At 47.9% G+C, this 14,572-nt stretch overlaps 1 protein-coding gene across 1 annotated transcript in view; it reads left to right on the top strand.

Moving 5' to 3' along the window:
* RNF10 (ring finger protein 10) overlaps nucleotides 1-14,572 on the top strand; it is a 69,436-nt gene that overhangs the window by 35,456 nt on the left and 19,408 nt on the right. The window contains exons 2-8 of the mRNA XM_068111249.2: nucleotides 2,799-2,947; nucleotides 3,127-3,347; nucleotides 3,740-3,830; nucleotides 3,952-4,139; nucleotides 4,335-4,441; nucleotides 4,553-4,701; nucleotides 4,795-4,948. Of these exons, the coding sequence (XP_067967350.2) occupies nucleotides 2,799-2,947; nucleotides 3,127-3,347; nucleotides 3,740-3,830; nucleotides 3,952-4,139; nucleotides 4,335-4,441; nucleotides 4,553-4,701; nucleotides 4,795-4,948 (1,059 nt within the window). The remainder of the gene's footprint in view (nucleotides 1-2,798; nucleotides 2,948-3,126; nucleotides 3,348-3,739; nucleotides 3,831-3,951; nucleotides 4,140-4,334; nucleotides 4,442-4,552; nucleotides 4,702-4,794; nucleotides 4,949-14,572) is intronic.

The raw sequence follows: 14,572 nt of genomic DNA, 5'->3' as shown, positions 1-14,572 counted from the left end.
TCACAACAAGTATCATCATGGTAAAACTCTTTTTCAGGATTTTGTGGATCTCCAAGGTATAACTCTTTGGCTGGGTCATCAAGGTAGAACTCGTTCTGGGGGTCTTGGTTGTTCAAAATGTCTTCAAACAAAAAAATAACTTCATCCCAAGTTGTGTTAAAAGCAGAATTTTCATTTCGTATCTCAGATACAATTTCCTGTGAAAGAAAATAACAATGTATTAATTTAATACAATATTTTTTATTTGTATAAATCAAGCTCTATGAATATTAAAATAAACTTTGTTAACTCTTACACGAGTCTCATCTTAAAAAAAAAAAAAAAAAAAAAAAAAAAAAATTAAATAAATAAATAAATAAATAAACAAACTTACCTCCATTGATAAGAGGTTCGAGTCCAGTTCATCAATCTGAAGGTTGAGTTCTACACAGGTAGTAGGACTCCATGGAATAGCAAAGTTATCCCATTCCATTTCGGCATAGTAGTCCATTCTCAAGTGAAGCAGAAAGCGTGTTTGAAAAAGCCTGTGTGGTCGGTGCCTTTTATAAGGACTGGGTGTGTCTTCCTGTGGAAATTCCCTGGGCGTGTCTTAACTGGAAATGATGTGATGGAAATTCCCTGAAAATGATGTAATGTATTACCTGGAAATGATACAATGCTGAAGAGTTTATAAAGTGGGTGGGACTTAGCAAAAGTGGGAGGAGCTTAGCAAAAGTGGGCGGGGCTTAGTAAAAAAGTGGGCGTGGCTTAACAAAAAGTGGGCGGGGCTTAGTAAAAAATGGGCGTGGTTTACCAAAAAGTGGGCGGGGCTTACCAAAAAAATGGTATGTGGCACTGGAGGCGCTCAAATAAGAACATTGAGGGAGGTTTACCATTTTATCTTAGCTCAGTTAAAATATCTTAATAAAGAACCAAACTCAAACATATTTTTTGTTAATATATTAGATGGTGAAGAGAGTTGTAGGAGAATTAAATTATTTCCCACGCATAAACAAATATTTGTAGGGTCGTTGTTTGAGTGGGTTATATTCACCAGATGATATTAAGAGTAAAAGGTTAAAAGGTTCATAAGGTCAGAAGGATCACAGGTGTTTAAGTGGTCTAATGAATAAGGATAACATGTCAAAAGGTTAGAAGGTTCGTAAAGAACAGGGTGAGAGAAATAGAGGTCTTTAGGGGCAATGAGGGAGGGAAAGAATTAATATGGAAGTGAATGGGTCAAAGATTAATCTGCCAGATGATATGTAGAAGAAGGATGATAGGTCTATAAGAGAAAACAAATATTTGTAGTGTTTGAGTGGTCTAATGAACAACATTAAGGATAGGTACTACAGACAAAAGGTTTATAAAGATGAGGGTGGGAGAAATAGAGGTGTTTATGATTTTTGAAAAAGACAAGGGGGTAAATGACATTAGATAGGGATTTCCCATGTTAAACGGAGGTGTCCCAGAAGCAACATTATTACACTACTAACCTTCTTTCTGAAGGCCTCAGAGAGCCCTTTTGATCTTGGCTTGGTGACACCGCACACTTCAACAACAAAGAGCAAACCAAACTAAATGGCTGAGGTTTAAATAAGACAGATTCCTCCAAGATCCTCTCTAACGATGTTCTAATCATTTGCACCTGAGCTGGTGCACCTGATTCTAATTTTAGGTATTTGAAGTTGTGATAAATGTAGGGGTGTACTTACTTTTTCCACATGCGAAATTTGCATTTATGTTTATCTAAGTTATACAATGGACTACAAAATATAAATGTTTCATGATATTTGTTATGTTATATCACCTTTATCTATCAATATTGTTGAAATGAAGATCAAATAGCTGTATGTTGAAATATGTTGAAAAAGTCAAAACTTTACATGAGGTGTCTTTACTTTTTCACGTGACTGTATATCTCGTGCTTTTGATGCAGTCTGGCATCCTGCCTTGCTCTCCAAACTGTCTACCTATGGCATCCAAAGCCAACTCTGCACATGGCTTTTTGACTTCCTCTACTCTTATAGCATACTGTGGAATCAACTTCCACATTTTCTTTAATCTGATTCTTCCTCCCAAGTGTTCAAGACAACTGTTCACCATCATCTCAGATCACCCCCAAAACCATGATCTTTTCTATCCACTCCTCCCCCATACCCAACTCTGCCCCATGTCCACATCTTTTGGAGTTTCAAGATTTTCATTTCTGCAGCTTTGCCGCTGTATCCATCTTGTCCACATCCCTGTCCTTCCCTTGCCCTCTTTCTTTCCCCATGTCATCTTTGTCCAAGTCTCCCTCTATTTTGACCCTCAACTCTGTTGTTGTGTGGCCCCACCCCATCTCTTTCTGCAGTTCCTTTTGTTCTGTTATGGTCTGATCCATTCTATGTTCGAATCCTCATGGGCCTAGACTTTTTATACAAAAATAATCCATTTGATCTATCAATATTTATATTTACCCTTGGTAACCACATGAGGAACGAAGTTGGCAGGTCGGCGGTGCCGTATCAAGTCGGCATGGATGTGATTTGCATTATTGATCGTGACTCCATCACTCTTTACTGCTGTTTTGAGATTAGATGGTGAAATTTTTCTGATTTGATTTGGTGACTTCATTCACTGATTTACTCCACTTTGAATCGAATGAGGGAGCTACTTTTCTTGTAGTTCAGGATAGGTCTTGATTTGGAATCTTACTTCATGTTCATCACCAATTTAATTGCATACCTTTTATCAATGTCTCTCTACCATTCTCATTATTGTCTCCCCTTCCTGTACATTCCCCTTGTTACCACTCCTCTCTCTCCCTTCCCAAGAAGGACGTTCCCGTGGGCTGTCATGGGCCAACCACCACCAACAGCAGCAACGTTCCGAGATTGCCATGAAGCCCCCTTCCATACCAATCCATCAGTCACGTGGGCCTCCCAAGGGGCTGGACAAACGGCCAAAGTCCAGGTCGACTGGGGTAATATTGAGTATAGATTTCTCTGACACAATTTGAGGTTTTCTCTCTTTTTTTAAACTGGGCATGGAACAGCCATCGAATGGTGGCACCTGCCTTGTGTTTTAGGTTTGGGAGTGTGCTGGGTTACCTGCTGTCCTTACTTTCATGTCGATAACTTCCTGTTTCCCCCCTGCACCTAGCCCACTTTGGAGCCAGCCTCAAGTCCCGTTGCATCCAGTAATCGCCGCCCTAAGATGAATGCCAATGACCTAATACGCTTTACGCTCTCCCCTCGTGAAATGGGTGGGTGGGACGACTGGGGGTCGAGGCGGCGAGGGAACTGGAGTGGTGGATCTGAGAGCCGCGCGTCGAGAACATCCTGCCGCAAACTTCACAGTCTGGATGCCTTCGTTTTAGCCAAGTATGTTTTTGAGTTTGGAACTTGGTAGTTATGAATTATGATCACCACATGGCAAGAAGGTGCGAGAGCAGTATCATTTTGGCCCCGTGCCCCTGGGGCGGGGTCAAAAGGTCAAATGCCAAAAAATGAAATTATGGGCACATTTTTCAACATTTTTTTTTTTTAATGAAACTTTTTATATGCAAAGTCTCTCCTGGTGGAGCTTTTTGCTGTCTTTCAACTTTGCTTAAGGCAGGAAGTGTGGGTATTTATGATGATGCACCATCGACGTAGCTCGAGTTTAAATGTGCCAGACAGACTGGGGGAAAATACGTTTGTGTGTTGGTTGCATGTTGCAAAGTTTTAAATGTGTTTTTTCAACTTTAAGTGCATTTATTTACTCAATGCACCAGTTGTCAGCTGGTGGTGGAGGAGAGCGAGGTGAACGGTCCTTGGAGGAAGGATCCTGATGTTATGGTTCCATGGGAGAAGGTCCTTTACGTGGTAATTACGCAAACGGGGGTTTTTTTTTTATTGGAGAGAAAAATTAACAATAAGCAAGTGTTTTATTCATGGCACTCTAACAAACTGCCATTTAATATTAATAGACCTCGTTTCTCGGCAGCTCATGTGGCGAGAGGGTGAGCCTGTGTGTCCGATCTGCTTGGACCACCCCACAGCCCCACGCACGGCTCGTTGCGGGCATGTGTTTTGCTGGCCATGTTGCTCGCACCTTTTGTCCATCTCCGACACGTCGGGCATCACGTTATGTCCCGTCTGCTTCCAACTGCTCGAGTTAGACTCCCTGCGCAGGTTGGCATTGCTTTTTTGCATTTCTTCTTTTTGTACACCTGTTCCCCCTCTGTTCCTCTGTCAAGCTGTAAACTATGAACTCTGTAGTTATATCTGTATTGTGATGTAACTGACACTTCAATATGCCAATCTGCTGTACCTTGCTCTGTTTTAAAATAAACGTCGATTGGTTTGAACCTTGACCCTGATACTCAGTGTGGTTTGGCGATTCTCCAATCCCTGTGTTATGGGAGACTCCGTGACCTTTGGGATGGTGAAGAGAGGACTGCATAGCATGAGAGGCAAACCACAAACTGCAGGAGGTTCGTCTTCCTCTTTTGTTGTTGTTTGAAATATTTGACGTTGGAGTTTCCTTCCACTGACTTTAACCTTGAATGCACTCTCACTCTAGCCTGTCTGTGCTCTTTCTGCAGGCCCCGGTCTGGGTCATGTCCGAGTGCTCGGTGCAAGCTTCTCTGAGGCTGCCGAGTTGCTCGATGCCCAACGGGTGGAGCTCCGGTCTCTCCTTCCAGCACCTGATGATGAAGCACCCTTCATCCTCACCTCCCTCGCCGAGCTCCAGGTCTTCCCCGTCCATTTGTCACCCACCCTCCGCTCCCTACGTTGAACACTACCCTTACCCAATTGTTTTTTGTTTTTGTTTTTTCTTCAACAGGTCCAGCTGGACGCTTGGACAGCACATTCTCTGGGTGGTCTCTCTCTCCAAAGTGGGACAGAAAAAGACTTGTCCGAGCAAAAGAAGCTTAAGGAGTTGTCCGGCTATGACGAGATGAATGATGACGAAGAAGATTTTTATTTTTATTACCAAGGTGAGGCTTGAGTGAGCAAGAATTCCAGCACAGTCACTTGAAATTGATGTGTAATTATTTTCATTCACTCCGTTAATTGTGCTTTTTAGATTTGATTCAACTGGACATGGGAAATGTAAAGAACCCTCGCTTTAAACGAGACTCGGGAAACTTACATGATTTCCTATATCTAATTGCTATTTTTCACTTGATTATGGTGATTTAGGTAGCATTGGATTTGCCTTTTAATGCGCAAGTATAGTTAATGACAGAAATATAAACGTTAACTCTGGTATAAGGTCGCCAGAGGTCAAAAGGTCACGTGACTTCAATTTGACATGCTTTTGTCTGTGATTTGAAAACATAAACCCGAAAGAGGTCCTCAGTTGTGAACTTCCAACAGTGTCTTACTCTCTTGCACATTCAGATGGTAGTCTTAGAAAAACGACAAAAAGTGTTCTTCTCTCGGAGATAGAGAAGCTGCATGTGGAGGTGAAACTTCCACCACCTACTCGGAGCATGTCAGCAGCACATGTGATTGATGTCATGGCTTCGGTGCAGATGTTGAAGGCTGGTGCGTCAAACTTCGGTGCGCTGATTACCAAACACTAGGACCTTATTATGGCCCAGTTTAGGAAAGAATGGGTGCCCATGTGTCAATGTAGTCTTCGACCAGTATATTGCTAAGTCAGTTAAGGCTGAATAGTAAGCAAAACGAGGAGCATCCACAGCCTTGGAGGTCAAAATACAAGGTCCTGCAACACCAATTCCTAAGCAGTGGCCAAAATACATTGCAAATCCAAAGAACAAAAACATGTCTGTGCATTCATGATTGAACGTTGGTGCCAGATGGCACAAGAGAATCTGCCACCAGGATAGCTAATTGTTCTTGTAGTACAGGGGCGAGGTCAGACATTGGTGAGTCCTGGTTACTTCGTCTGGTAGAATATTTTCAGTTTTTTTTTTTTTTTTTTTTTTTTTGTATACTGAATCGAGGCTCGTGAAAGAGCTAACATTTACTTCACAAACAAATCAACCAGACAAACAAAATATATAAAAAGAGGGAGTGGAAAACAAGATGGGGAGAGAAGGGGAAGCACACAAACACAACATTTGAGAGCAGGGAGATGTGTGGAAGGGAGAGGGCTTGGGGGGAGGAGGCGTGGGAAGGGGGGGGGGGGGGGCGTACCATACCACACTTGGTTCCAGGTGTTCGTCTCATATGTGGGAGTCATCACCAGGGTGGATGTAGGTTTTGAAAGTGGTGCAATTTTTCTTTTTTCTTTTTCTTTTTTGCTTTATAAAATGACCTTTGACCTGCATATTGGATTCTCCTGCCATTGTCAATTATATGTGTTATTCACCACTTTCAAATTGTTTTTTTCATTGTTGAGGGGAGGTAACAAGTGGAACAAATAGACAAAATGGAAATCGACCCTTTTGGAACCTTTTGTATTGGAATCTAGTGTTGGAACCCTTTTAGAGCGGTTCTATTCGTACCACACTTAGTCAATGATGGAAAAGACGAGACGGTCGAATAAAGGAAGAACACAGGTTTAATTACTATTATGTACAAGTCGGTAGAAAGCACAGAGACACAGAGCAGTCTTAATCAGTCTTATGTTAACCCCAGACACGGGCCCGATCACACTCAGAGGGGAAATGAAGGTAGGATGATGTTCACTCGCTGCCTTGGTCGTCCAGGAACGGCTTCGCCCGGCGTGGCTCTCCACGGTCACAGCACGTCCCGCGATGAAGGCAAGCAGGCGGTGGGAGGGATCCTTGTAGCGCGTCTCTCGAACAAAGGGCACAGCAGGCAGGAGGGAAATGTACGCGTCTCTCGCCAGGCTTGGCGGTTTTCCACAGCGCGTTTAGTTGCCGGCGCGCTATCACTCGCGTAACCCAATAGAGGCTCTGCCTCAAGCTCAACCGAGCATTTAATTGGTAAGAGCGCTTATAGCTTGGTTCATGCGCGTCTTCTCTCAGCACTCGTAACTTGCTCACACTCAAGCGCCTCTCCCATAAGTTGGTTCAGCTCACCTCTCGCAGAACTCTTCACTTGTCAAGCGCCCCTCCCATAACTGAGGTCGGGGGCTTCGCGCAACGGGTTATAGTGCCAACCCCCTTAGCTCTCTTGAATGTTCTAACCACGCCATGTGATGCAGTGCCGCAGCCACTCCCTTCGATCCCTGATTGGCAGCTCGCTCTTACCGTCTGCTTCTCCTCCGCCCTCCTTCGGTCTTGCCTCGATTTGCCAGGCCTGCCTCGTGTTAATTTGCGCCAAAAGTCAAAAGCGGCATCAGGCAATGAAAGGACCTAACTCTCATTATTCTACTCAACGCAAGACTAACACAGGAAAAGGACTATGCTTACACATACTATGAAATAACTGAACTATCGCGAGGCTACGTGTTGTAGTGTGACTAAACTATGAGGGGAAAAATTAACCTTTATTAGTACAAACTCAAAACCGCAACACTACACCTCTCCCTCGTCAGACTCGTCCCCGAGTCGAACCCAACAAAAATGGAACGACCGGTTTTGAGAATAATCTGCAAAATTAACTTTACTTTTACATGTGACATATAGGTGTGATTCCCCCTAACATTTACTCTAATCCGTGGGTGCGACAGTTTTAAAACACTAAATATGTCCCCCCCCCCCCCCCCCCCTATTGCGTTGAGTAGCTAATCTAACAGAATCACGCCCACAACTAACCGAATCCGGAATTTGTCAAACTAAACACATAGCCGGTGGGCAGCATCTTATATTTACAAGCACAGAAAACTTAATTTATTTACAATTCTATGACCCAGGACCTGTCCTTTTTGAAGAGAAGATTGGAGGGGAGAGAAAGCACAGCAAAAACACAACACACTCAAAAATTCATAACACTTGCTGCTTGCTTCTTGCATCTTGCTTGTTGCTTCTTCTGTGTGCCTATCAAACCGGCTAGCCCCCGGACCAGCATACAAGCCATTCCTGATCTTCAGGGCTATCTACCTTACAAATCTTCGCATCCTGAGCACACCATAATAAAAATGCACAAAAAATGCCTTTATTGTATTTCTTTGCCAAGTAGGGCCAACCTCATGTGGTCCGACTGCGTGACATTAATGCCACTCAAAACAAGTGGTCCAAAGATGCAAGGTGATGCTGCAGCAAAGTGCTGCACAGCAGAGGTGCAAGGCCACAAGACCTGTGGTCCATAAGTGTATAAGGTGCAGCAAAGTGTTTGTTGCAGCAAAGTGCTGCACAGGTGCAACAAAGTTATAACAAAAGGATATGGCAGCAAAGTGCTGCGCCGTTCGGCTGCACAGATGTAGCAAAGTGCAGCAGGGGTGCTGCACAGGTCGATGGTGCTGCACAGTTCCACCTCCAAAATGGTCCTGGGGTGGGGGGGAGAGACAAAGCACGACCAGCAAAGCGGAAAGGGCGCAAAGGTACACAGTAAAACAAGGTAATGCAGCACAAGGGGCGGGGAAGAGCGAGCAGAGCAGGCTTGTCCCTAGCCGTCCGTACCCCCCCCCAATCTTCGGCTTACACTACCCTAGCCTTTCCTTGCATTTACAAATTCGTCTCTACGTCTTGTCTCCCATATCCCCCTCGAAGCCAAATTCGTCTCCCAATCCCTCCCAGGAAGGAAGGAATGGAACAAACACAATGTCACTTTACGTCATGATGCGTCTCACTTACTCAAACAGTTTACCAAGCCCTGGTGTGGAGCTTCGTCCTCCTCGGTGAATGGCTATGGATGGTGCGAAGAGATTTCTCATCCTAACTACACTACTGACTTTTACTTTTAAACTACCCGGGGTCGTACCCTGCCAATCAGCCATCTTTAAACTATGTGGTTCTAAAAACCTGAATTTCCATTGTCCACCCTGTGGTGCTCTTCAAAATTTGGGTCTCACTCCCAACGAATTTTCACTCTGTGCCCTTGCACAATTTTGGGGCTGGGTCATGTGGCTCCACTAGCAGGTCCAACTACCTGCGCACCTCTGCCACTGAAGTCGCCACCCGAGCCTACCTGCTCCTGCGACTACCTAACTGGGGAAGGCCCCTCCTGGCTATTTACCCCCTGATGCCCACCTTGGCATTGGGCAACCCGGGTCCTTCCTTTGGATCCTCGGGCCCCACTCAACACTACTCTAACTGGCTGCCAGAGCCTACCTGCGGCCTCACCTGGCCGACAAACTACCAGTGGCGGAGTGTCACAATAACCATCTGCACCAACTAAACCACACGCCCAGCCATTCCACAGTCTCATGCACCCTCCAAAGCACTACTTTGCCACTACCTACACCACAGGTGTAAATATCCATACAAATTTTGCCTATGCTCTACCTGGCTTTACACTACCCACCCCGGGCTTTCGCGAATGGGTTCCACCTCTCCCCATTCAATCCTTCGCACCATGCACTGCACACCTTTTATTCCACACCATTTATTCTCACACCATTTTTGCACACACCTTTTATTTCCATTCACCACGACTTTCACACACCAAATATCTTGCACACCTTTTTCCATACACCTCAACACAATTCCATTTGTCTCAACACGCAATTCCTCACACACACAGCATCATCTATCTACCTGGTTTTCCCCTAAACTCATGCTTCCCCGTCTTCCCTTTACACTATGCACTCCCTTCGTCATGAACATCCACCTAAGCTACCTACGTCCCCACTATAGGTACAGTGTCACTACTTAAATCTCATGTCTCTAACGTCTGCTGAATCCCTAGCATTATCCTAGCCCTCCCTCGGCTAGCTTCGGTGCCCCATGGAGGTAACCATCGCTGGCACCCCCATGTGCCTATCACTGCCATCCCCCTAAACTAGTGCTCATGGGCCCTGGCCGTGTGAGGAATGGTCAAACTGCCATTCCTCCACGTAGGGTACACTATTCTCACAGTCCGCTTCACTAGGAGCCTCTTCATGTGGATATACATTATCACGGCTCGACCTCGAGAGGCCGAGCGATCCATGCGGTTGGTTGGTCTCCTGTATGGGGTGTCCGTCCGGCATTTTCGATCAAAAGGGGGAGGTATGGATGGGCCGAGGTTCAGGGCTCCATCCCTGCGCGGGGCCTCGCGGTCCCACGCACGATGACCCAACCGACCACGGTCAGAGCACCGCACCCGCCAAGGTGCGCGGCTCCGAAATCTCCTACCTCCCCTTGAACCTCGCCGATTGCCTTTGCCGCCACGGCACGGCACCAACCATACAGTGCGGGGGCCGGCGCGGGTCGTGCACGGCGGTCCTTGTGAAACCGCCGCCGCACCGGTCCCTGCCGGTCCCTGCTGCAGTGCTGCACACAACTCACCGGGGGCTCACGTCGGCTATCCGTCCCGCTAAACGCTACCCCAGTCGGTGTCGATGCTTGAGCCGCATCCTCACACCTTGCGACCCACTCCGCACTCGCACACCCGGGCGTCCCCACGCCTTCCATACACTCGGTTACTGCACACTCTCCTTCCACATTCTCTAGTGTGCCTTCTCCCTCACACACCGTACTCGCACCTGCACACCTAGGCGCACTCACGCCCCTCACACACTTCAGTACGCACTCTTCTTCTACGCACTCTTCGACTGCACAACCAGGCGCACACGCGCCTTCCACACACTTCATTATTGCACACCCTCGCGCACACCCTGGCGCACACTTCCGTTACACACTCCGTAACACCCCCGGGTGTGCACTCCTGCACACACTCTGCAACACGCTCTGGTGTGCACTCCTGCACACATTCTGTAATGCACTCTCCCCGCACACAGTCCGGTGTGCATTCTCCCTCATTCTGTAACACCCACGGGTGTGCACTCTCCTGTTGCACACCCAATCATCGCACATTTTTTCTCCACGCACTTTTCTCGTGCACATTCCATCATACACTTTTCTCATGTTTTGGCGCACCAGTCGCCCTCATACACCGCACAATGGACCTTCCGCAACCGCCCGGGTTTCGTCTCTGTCCCAAGCGTGCCAAAAACCCTTTCGCGCCAAACACATTCGCGCTATTAATTCTACTCACCTTGGGGACCTCCTTTTCCGCCAGCACCTGCAAACTTTTTATTTCGTTAGCAAGCACGGCATCACGGTGTGAATACAAACTTTGTACTAGTTCCATTTCTACCTCCCGTGATTTATTTTCTGATTCTGCCGTCTCTTCGGCCCCCGTCTCTTCACTTCGAATTATTTCTTTTTCTACCACGATCGCCGGAGCCCATAAATTTTTTTCGTCCAATTCGGCGACCGTCAGCTTTTCTTCACCCCGCGTCGCGATTTCCATAGCCCCCGTCTATTTGGCTGTGCTCTGCTCTACCTCGCTCTCCACGCGTTCCCCACACCGCGCCACCTCGTCACGCCCCATTGCGACCTCCTCGCTCAACCTGCGCCTAATGTCCTCCCCCGCTTTTTTAATGTCCTTTTTCGACGCCACCCTCATTTTTTCCAATTGACCACCCATTTTGTTTTCCAACCCCTCCATGTTACACCTTGCTTCGACCCTCATTTCTTTCATCTGACCACCCATTTTTTTCATGTGCCGGGTGGATTTGTCACTCGCCATTTCTATGGTTGCTCGTAATTGAGTTAGGAGTATGTACAGGTCCGAAACCGCTGGCACCGCGGGCTCGGCTCTCGCCGCCACGTGCGAGGCGCTGCCATTTTCTTCGCCAGCTACCGCCCCCTCTTCGGCTTCCTTCATTACCAACTCTTCCAGTGGGTCCTGGGTCATCAATTCTACCTCTCCCTCGTCTTCTACCCCCACCGGCATTCGACCGCCCTGGCTAGCCATGGTACGAATATAAAATTTTGGATTTAATAACTAAATTTCGGTCGCTCGTAATTTCCGAGTGCGTGAAGCGCACTCCCGGTCCAATCCCACTCCCGGACACCAAATGTTACGGTTTTCGCCGCCCTTCCTACCCTTCCTGCCCTTACCAAGGGGAAATTAAGCCCCTTGTTCTTTTTGGGACGGCGCAACCGAGAGACTTGAATCGCCCCTCCCGGGCAAACGCAAGGTAGGGTTTCGGGACAATTCTCGCACGTACCTAAATACCTGCGCCAACGCGGAAGCGGGGAATCAAGCCTCGCACGAGCCACGTGTAATTTGAGTACACCGAGTGGATTGCGTACCACGTGGTCCGTGCAGTTTTCTAGTATTGGAACCCGATTAGAGCGGTTATATTCGTACCACGCTTAGTCAATGATGGAAAAGACGAGACGGTCGAATAAAGGAAGAACACAGGTTTAATTACTATTATGTACAAGTCGGTAGAAAGCACAGAGACACAGAGCAGTCTTAATCAGTCTTATGTTAACCCCAGACACGGGCCTGATCACACTCACAGAGGGGAAATGAAGGTAGGATGATGTTCACTCGCTGCCTTGGTCGTCCAGGAACGGCTTTGCCCGGCGTGGCTCTCCACGGTCACAGCACGTCCCGCGATGAAGGCAAGCAGGCGGTGGGATGGATCCTTGTAGCGCGTCTCTCGAACAAAGGGCACAGCAGGCAGGAGGGAAATGTACGCGTCTCTCGCCAGGCTTGGCGGTTTTCCACAGCGCGTTTAGTTGCCGGCGCGCTATCACTCGCGTAACCCAATAGAGGCTCTGCCTCAAGCTCAACTGAGCGTTTAATTGGTAAGAGCGCTTATAGCTTGGTTCATGCGCGTCTTCTCTCAGCACTCGTAACTTGCTCACACTCGAGCGCCTCTCCCATAAGTTGGTTCAGCTCACCTCTCGCAGAACTCTTCACTTGTCAAGCGCCCCTCCCATAACTACTCGAGTTCAACACCCAGCGCCTCTCCCATAACTCTCACTTGTCAAGCGCCCCTCCCATAACTGAGGTCGGGGACTTCGCGCAACGGGTTATATTGCCAACCCCCTTAGCTCTCTTGAATGTTCTAACCACGCCTTGTGACGCAGTGCCGCAGCCACTCCCTTCGAGCCCTGATTGATTGGCGGCTCGCTCTTACCGTCTGCTTCTCCTCCGCCCTCCTTCGGTCTTGCCTCGATTTGCCAGGCCTGCCTCGTGTTAATTTGCGCCAAAAGTCAAAAGCGGCACAAGGCGGCAAAAGGCAATGAAAGGACCTAGCTCTCACTTCCGGGTTCGGTTGCGAGAGGACGCTGGCGTTGCATATTCGCCGCTTCTCCGACTGGATGGATGTACAGGGTCTGCTTCTACCTTTCTGACCTGACATCTCACACCTGTCCTGCCTTTTCACACCCGCACGTGCCGCGTGTTCTCCGGCTGGATAACGGAATCTGCTTTTGATGGTACGGAATACGGAATTCGAAAGGCCCGCTCCCGTTGATTGTGGCCGTGGCCTTGTTTGCCGGTGGCCTTGTGGCCTTGTTTGCCGCTGTGGTCTTGATTAGCGGCTGCAGTCGTTTGCCGCTGTGGTCTTGATTAGCGGCTGCAGTCGTTTGCCGCTGCGTTTGCCGCTTTGCCTCCTCGACCTTGGCCTCGTACTCGTCCCTTCGCTCCTGCCTGGCATGGCTCTGAAGTACTCCGCCGCAAGGCTTCTTCTGCTCAATACCCGCTCCACCCCATCATGCATCTCTGCCATCAAATCAAATGGACTCCTCCGACGACCCAGGTACATTCACCGTGGCTCCGGTCGCAAGTTTGTTTATTTGCAATCAGGTCACTCCATCCCCGTCCTCTGGTCGGCTCAGCGCACTCTCACTCTTCGTCCCAGCGCACCTGGTCACAGCAACCCACACGATCGCACCTCTTGCCTACGAACCCTGGCTAAATCACCTGAATTCATCCCTGCTGTTCAAAACAACATCAAGCTCACCCTGTTCAACACCCGGTCCCTCAACAATAAATGCCTCATCCTGAACGAATACATCCTGGATAACAAACTGGACTTTCTCTGTCTCACCGAAACCTGGCAACAACCTCTGGACTACTACACACTCAACCTCACCACACCCAATGGATATTCCTACGTCAATAAACCACGCTCGGAGGGCCGAGGTGGTGGAATTGCCGTTATCCACCGTCAAGACATCAAGACCAACCTCATCTCCATCTCATCTGCTCCATCATTTGAACACCTGGCTTTAAAACTCTCTGGTCACACGCAGTCAGTCATGGCTGTCGTCTACCGCCCTCCCAAACCACACCCATCATTCCTGTCTGACTTCTCCTACTTTCTGACCCAGCTATGTTCCCTCTCCCCCTCAATCCTCCTCCTTGGTGATTTCAATATCCACATGGACTCCACTGACTCCACAATAACCACTGACTTCACTGATTTACTCACCTGCTTTAACCTCACTCAACATGTCGACTTTCCTACCCATATCCGTGGTCACATTTTGGACCTTGTCTGCTCCACTGGATTAAATTTGCACCATCTCTATGGCTCCGACCTCACCCTCTCTGACCACTTAGCCATCACTCTGACCATCAACATCCCCGCCCCAACACCAAGGCATTATCGCACAATCAACTTCCGTAAGCTAAACGCTCTTTCACCTACCTCATTCTCATCCACCCTCTCTGAAAAAATGTCCACTTCTCCCTTCATTGACCTCCACACCCCTTCCGACCTCACTGACTACTACAACCACACTCTCTCCTCCTGCCTTGACCAGCTTGCGCCTGTAAAAACCAAAACAGTT

The sequence above is a fragment of the Myxine glutinosa genome, chromosome 3 (assembly GCF_964187855.1).
Source record: "Myxine glutinosa chromosome 3, kmMyxGlut1.1, whole genome shotgun sequence".
NCBI classification, from domain to species: Eukaryota; Metazoa; Chordata; class Myxini; order Myxiniformes; family Myxinidae; genus Myxine; species Myxine glutinosa.
Note: the sequence above shows the minus strand (reverse complement) of the source record. Positions and strands in the feature narration are given on the sequence as shown.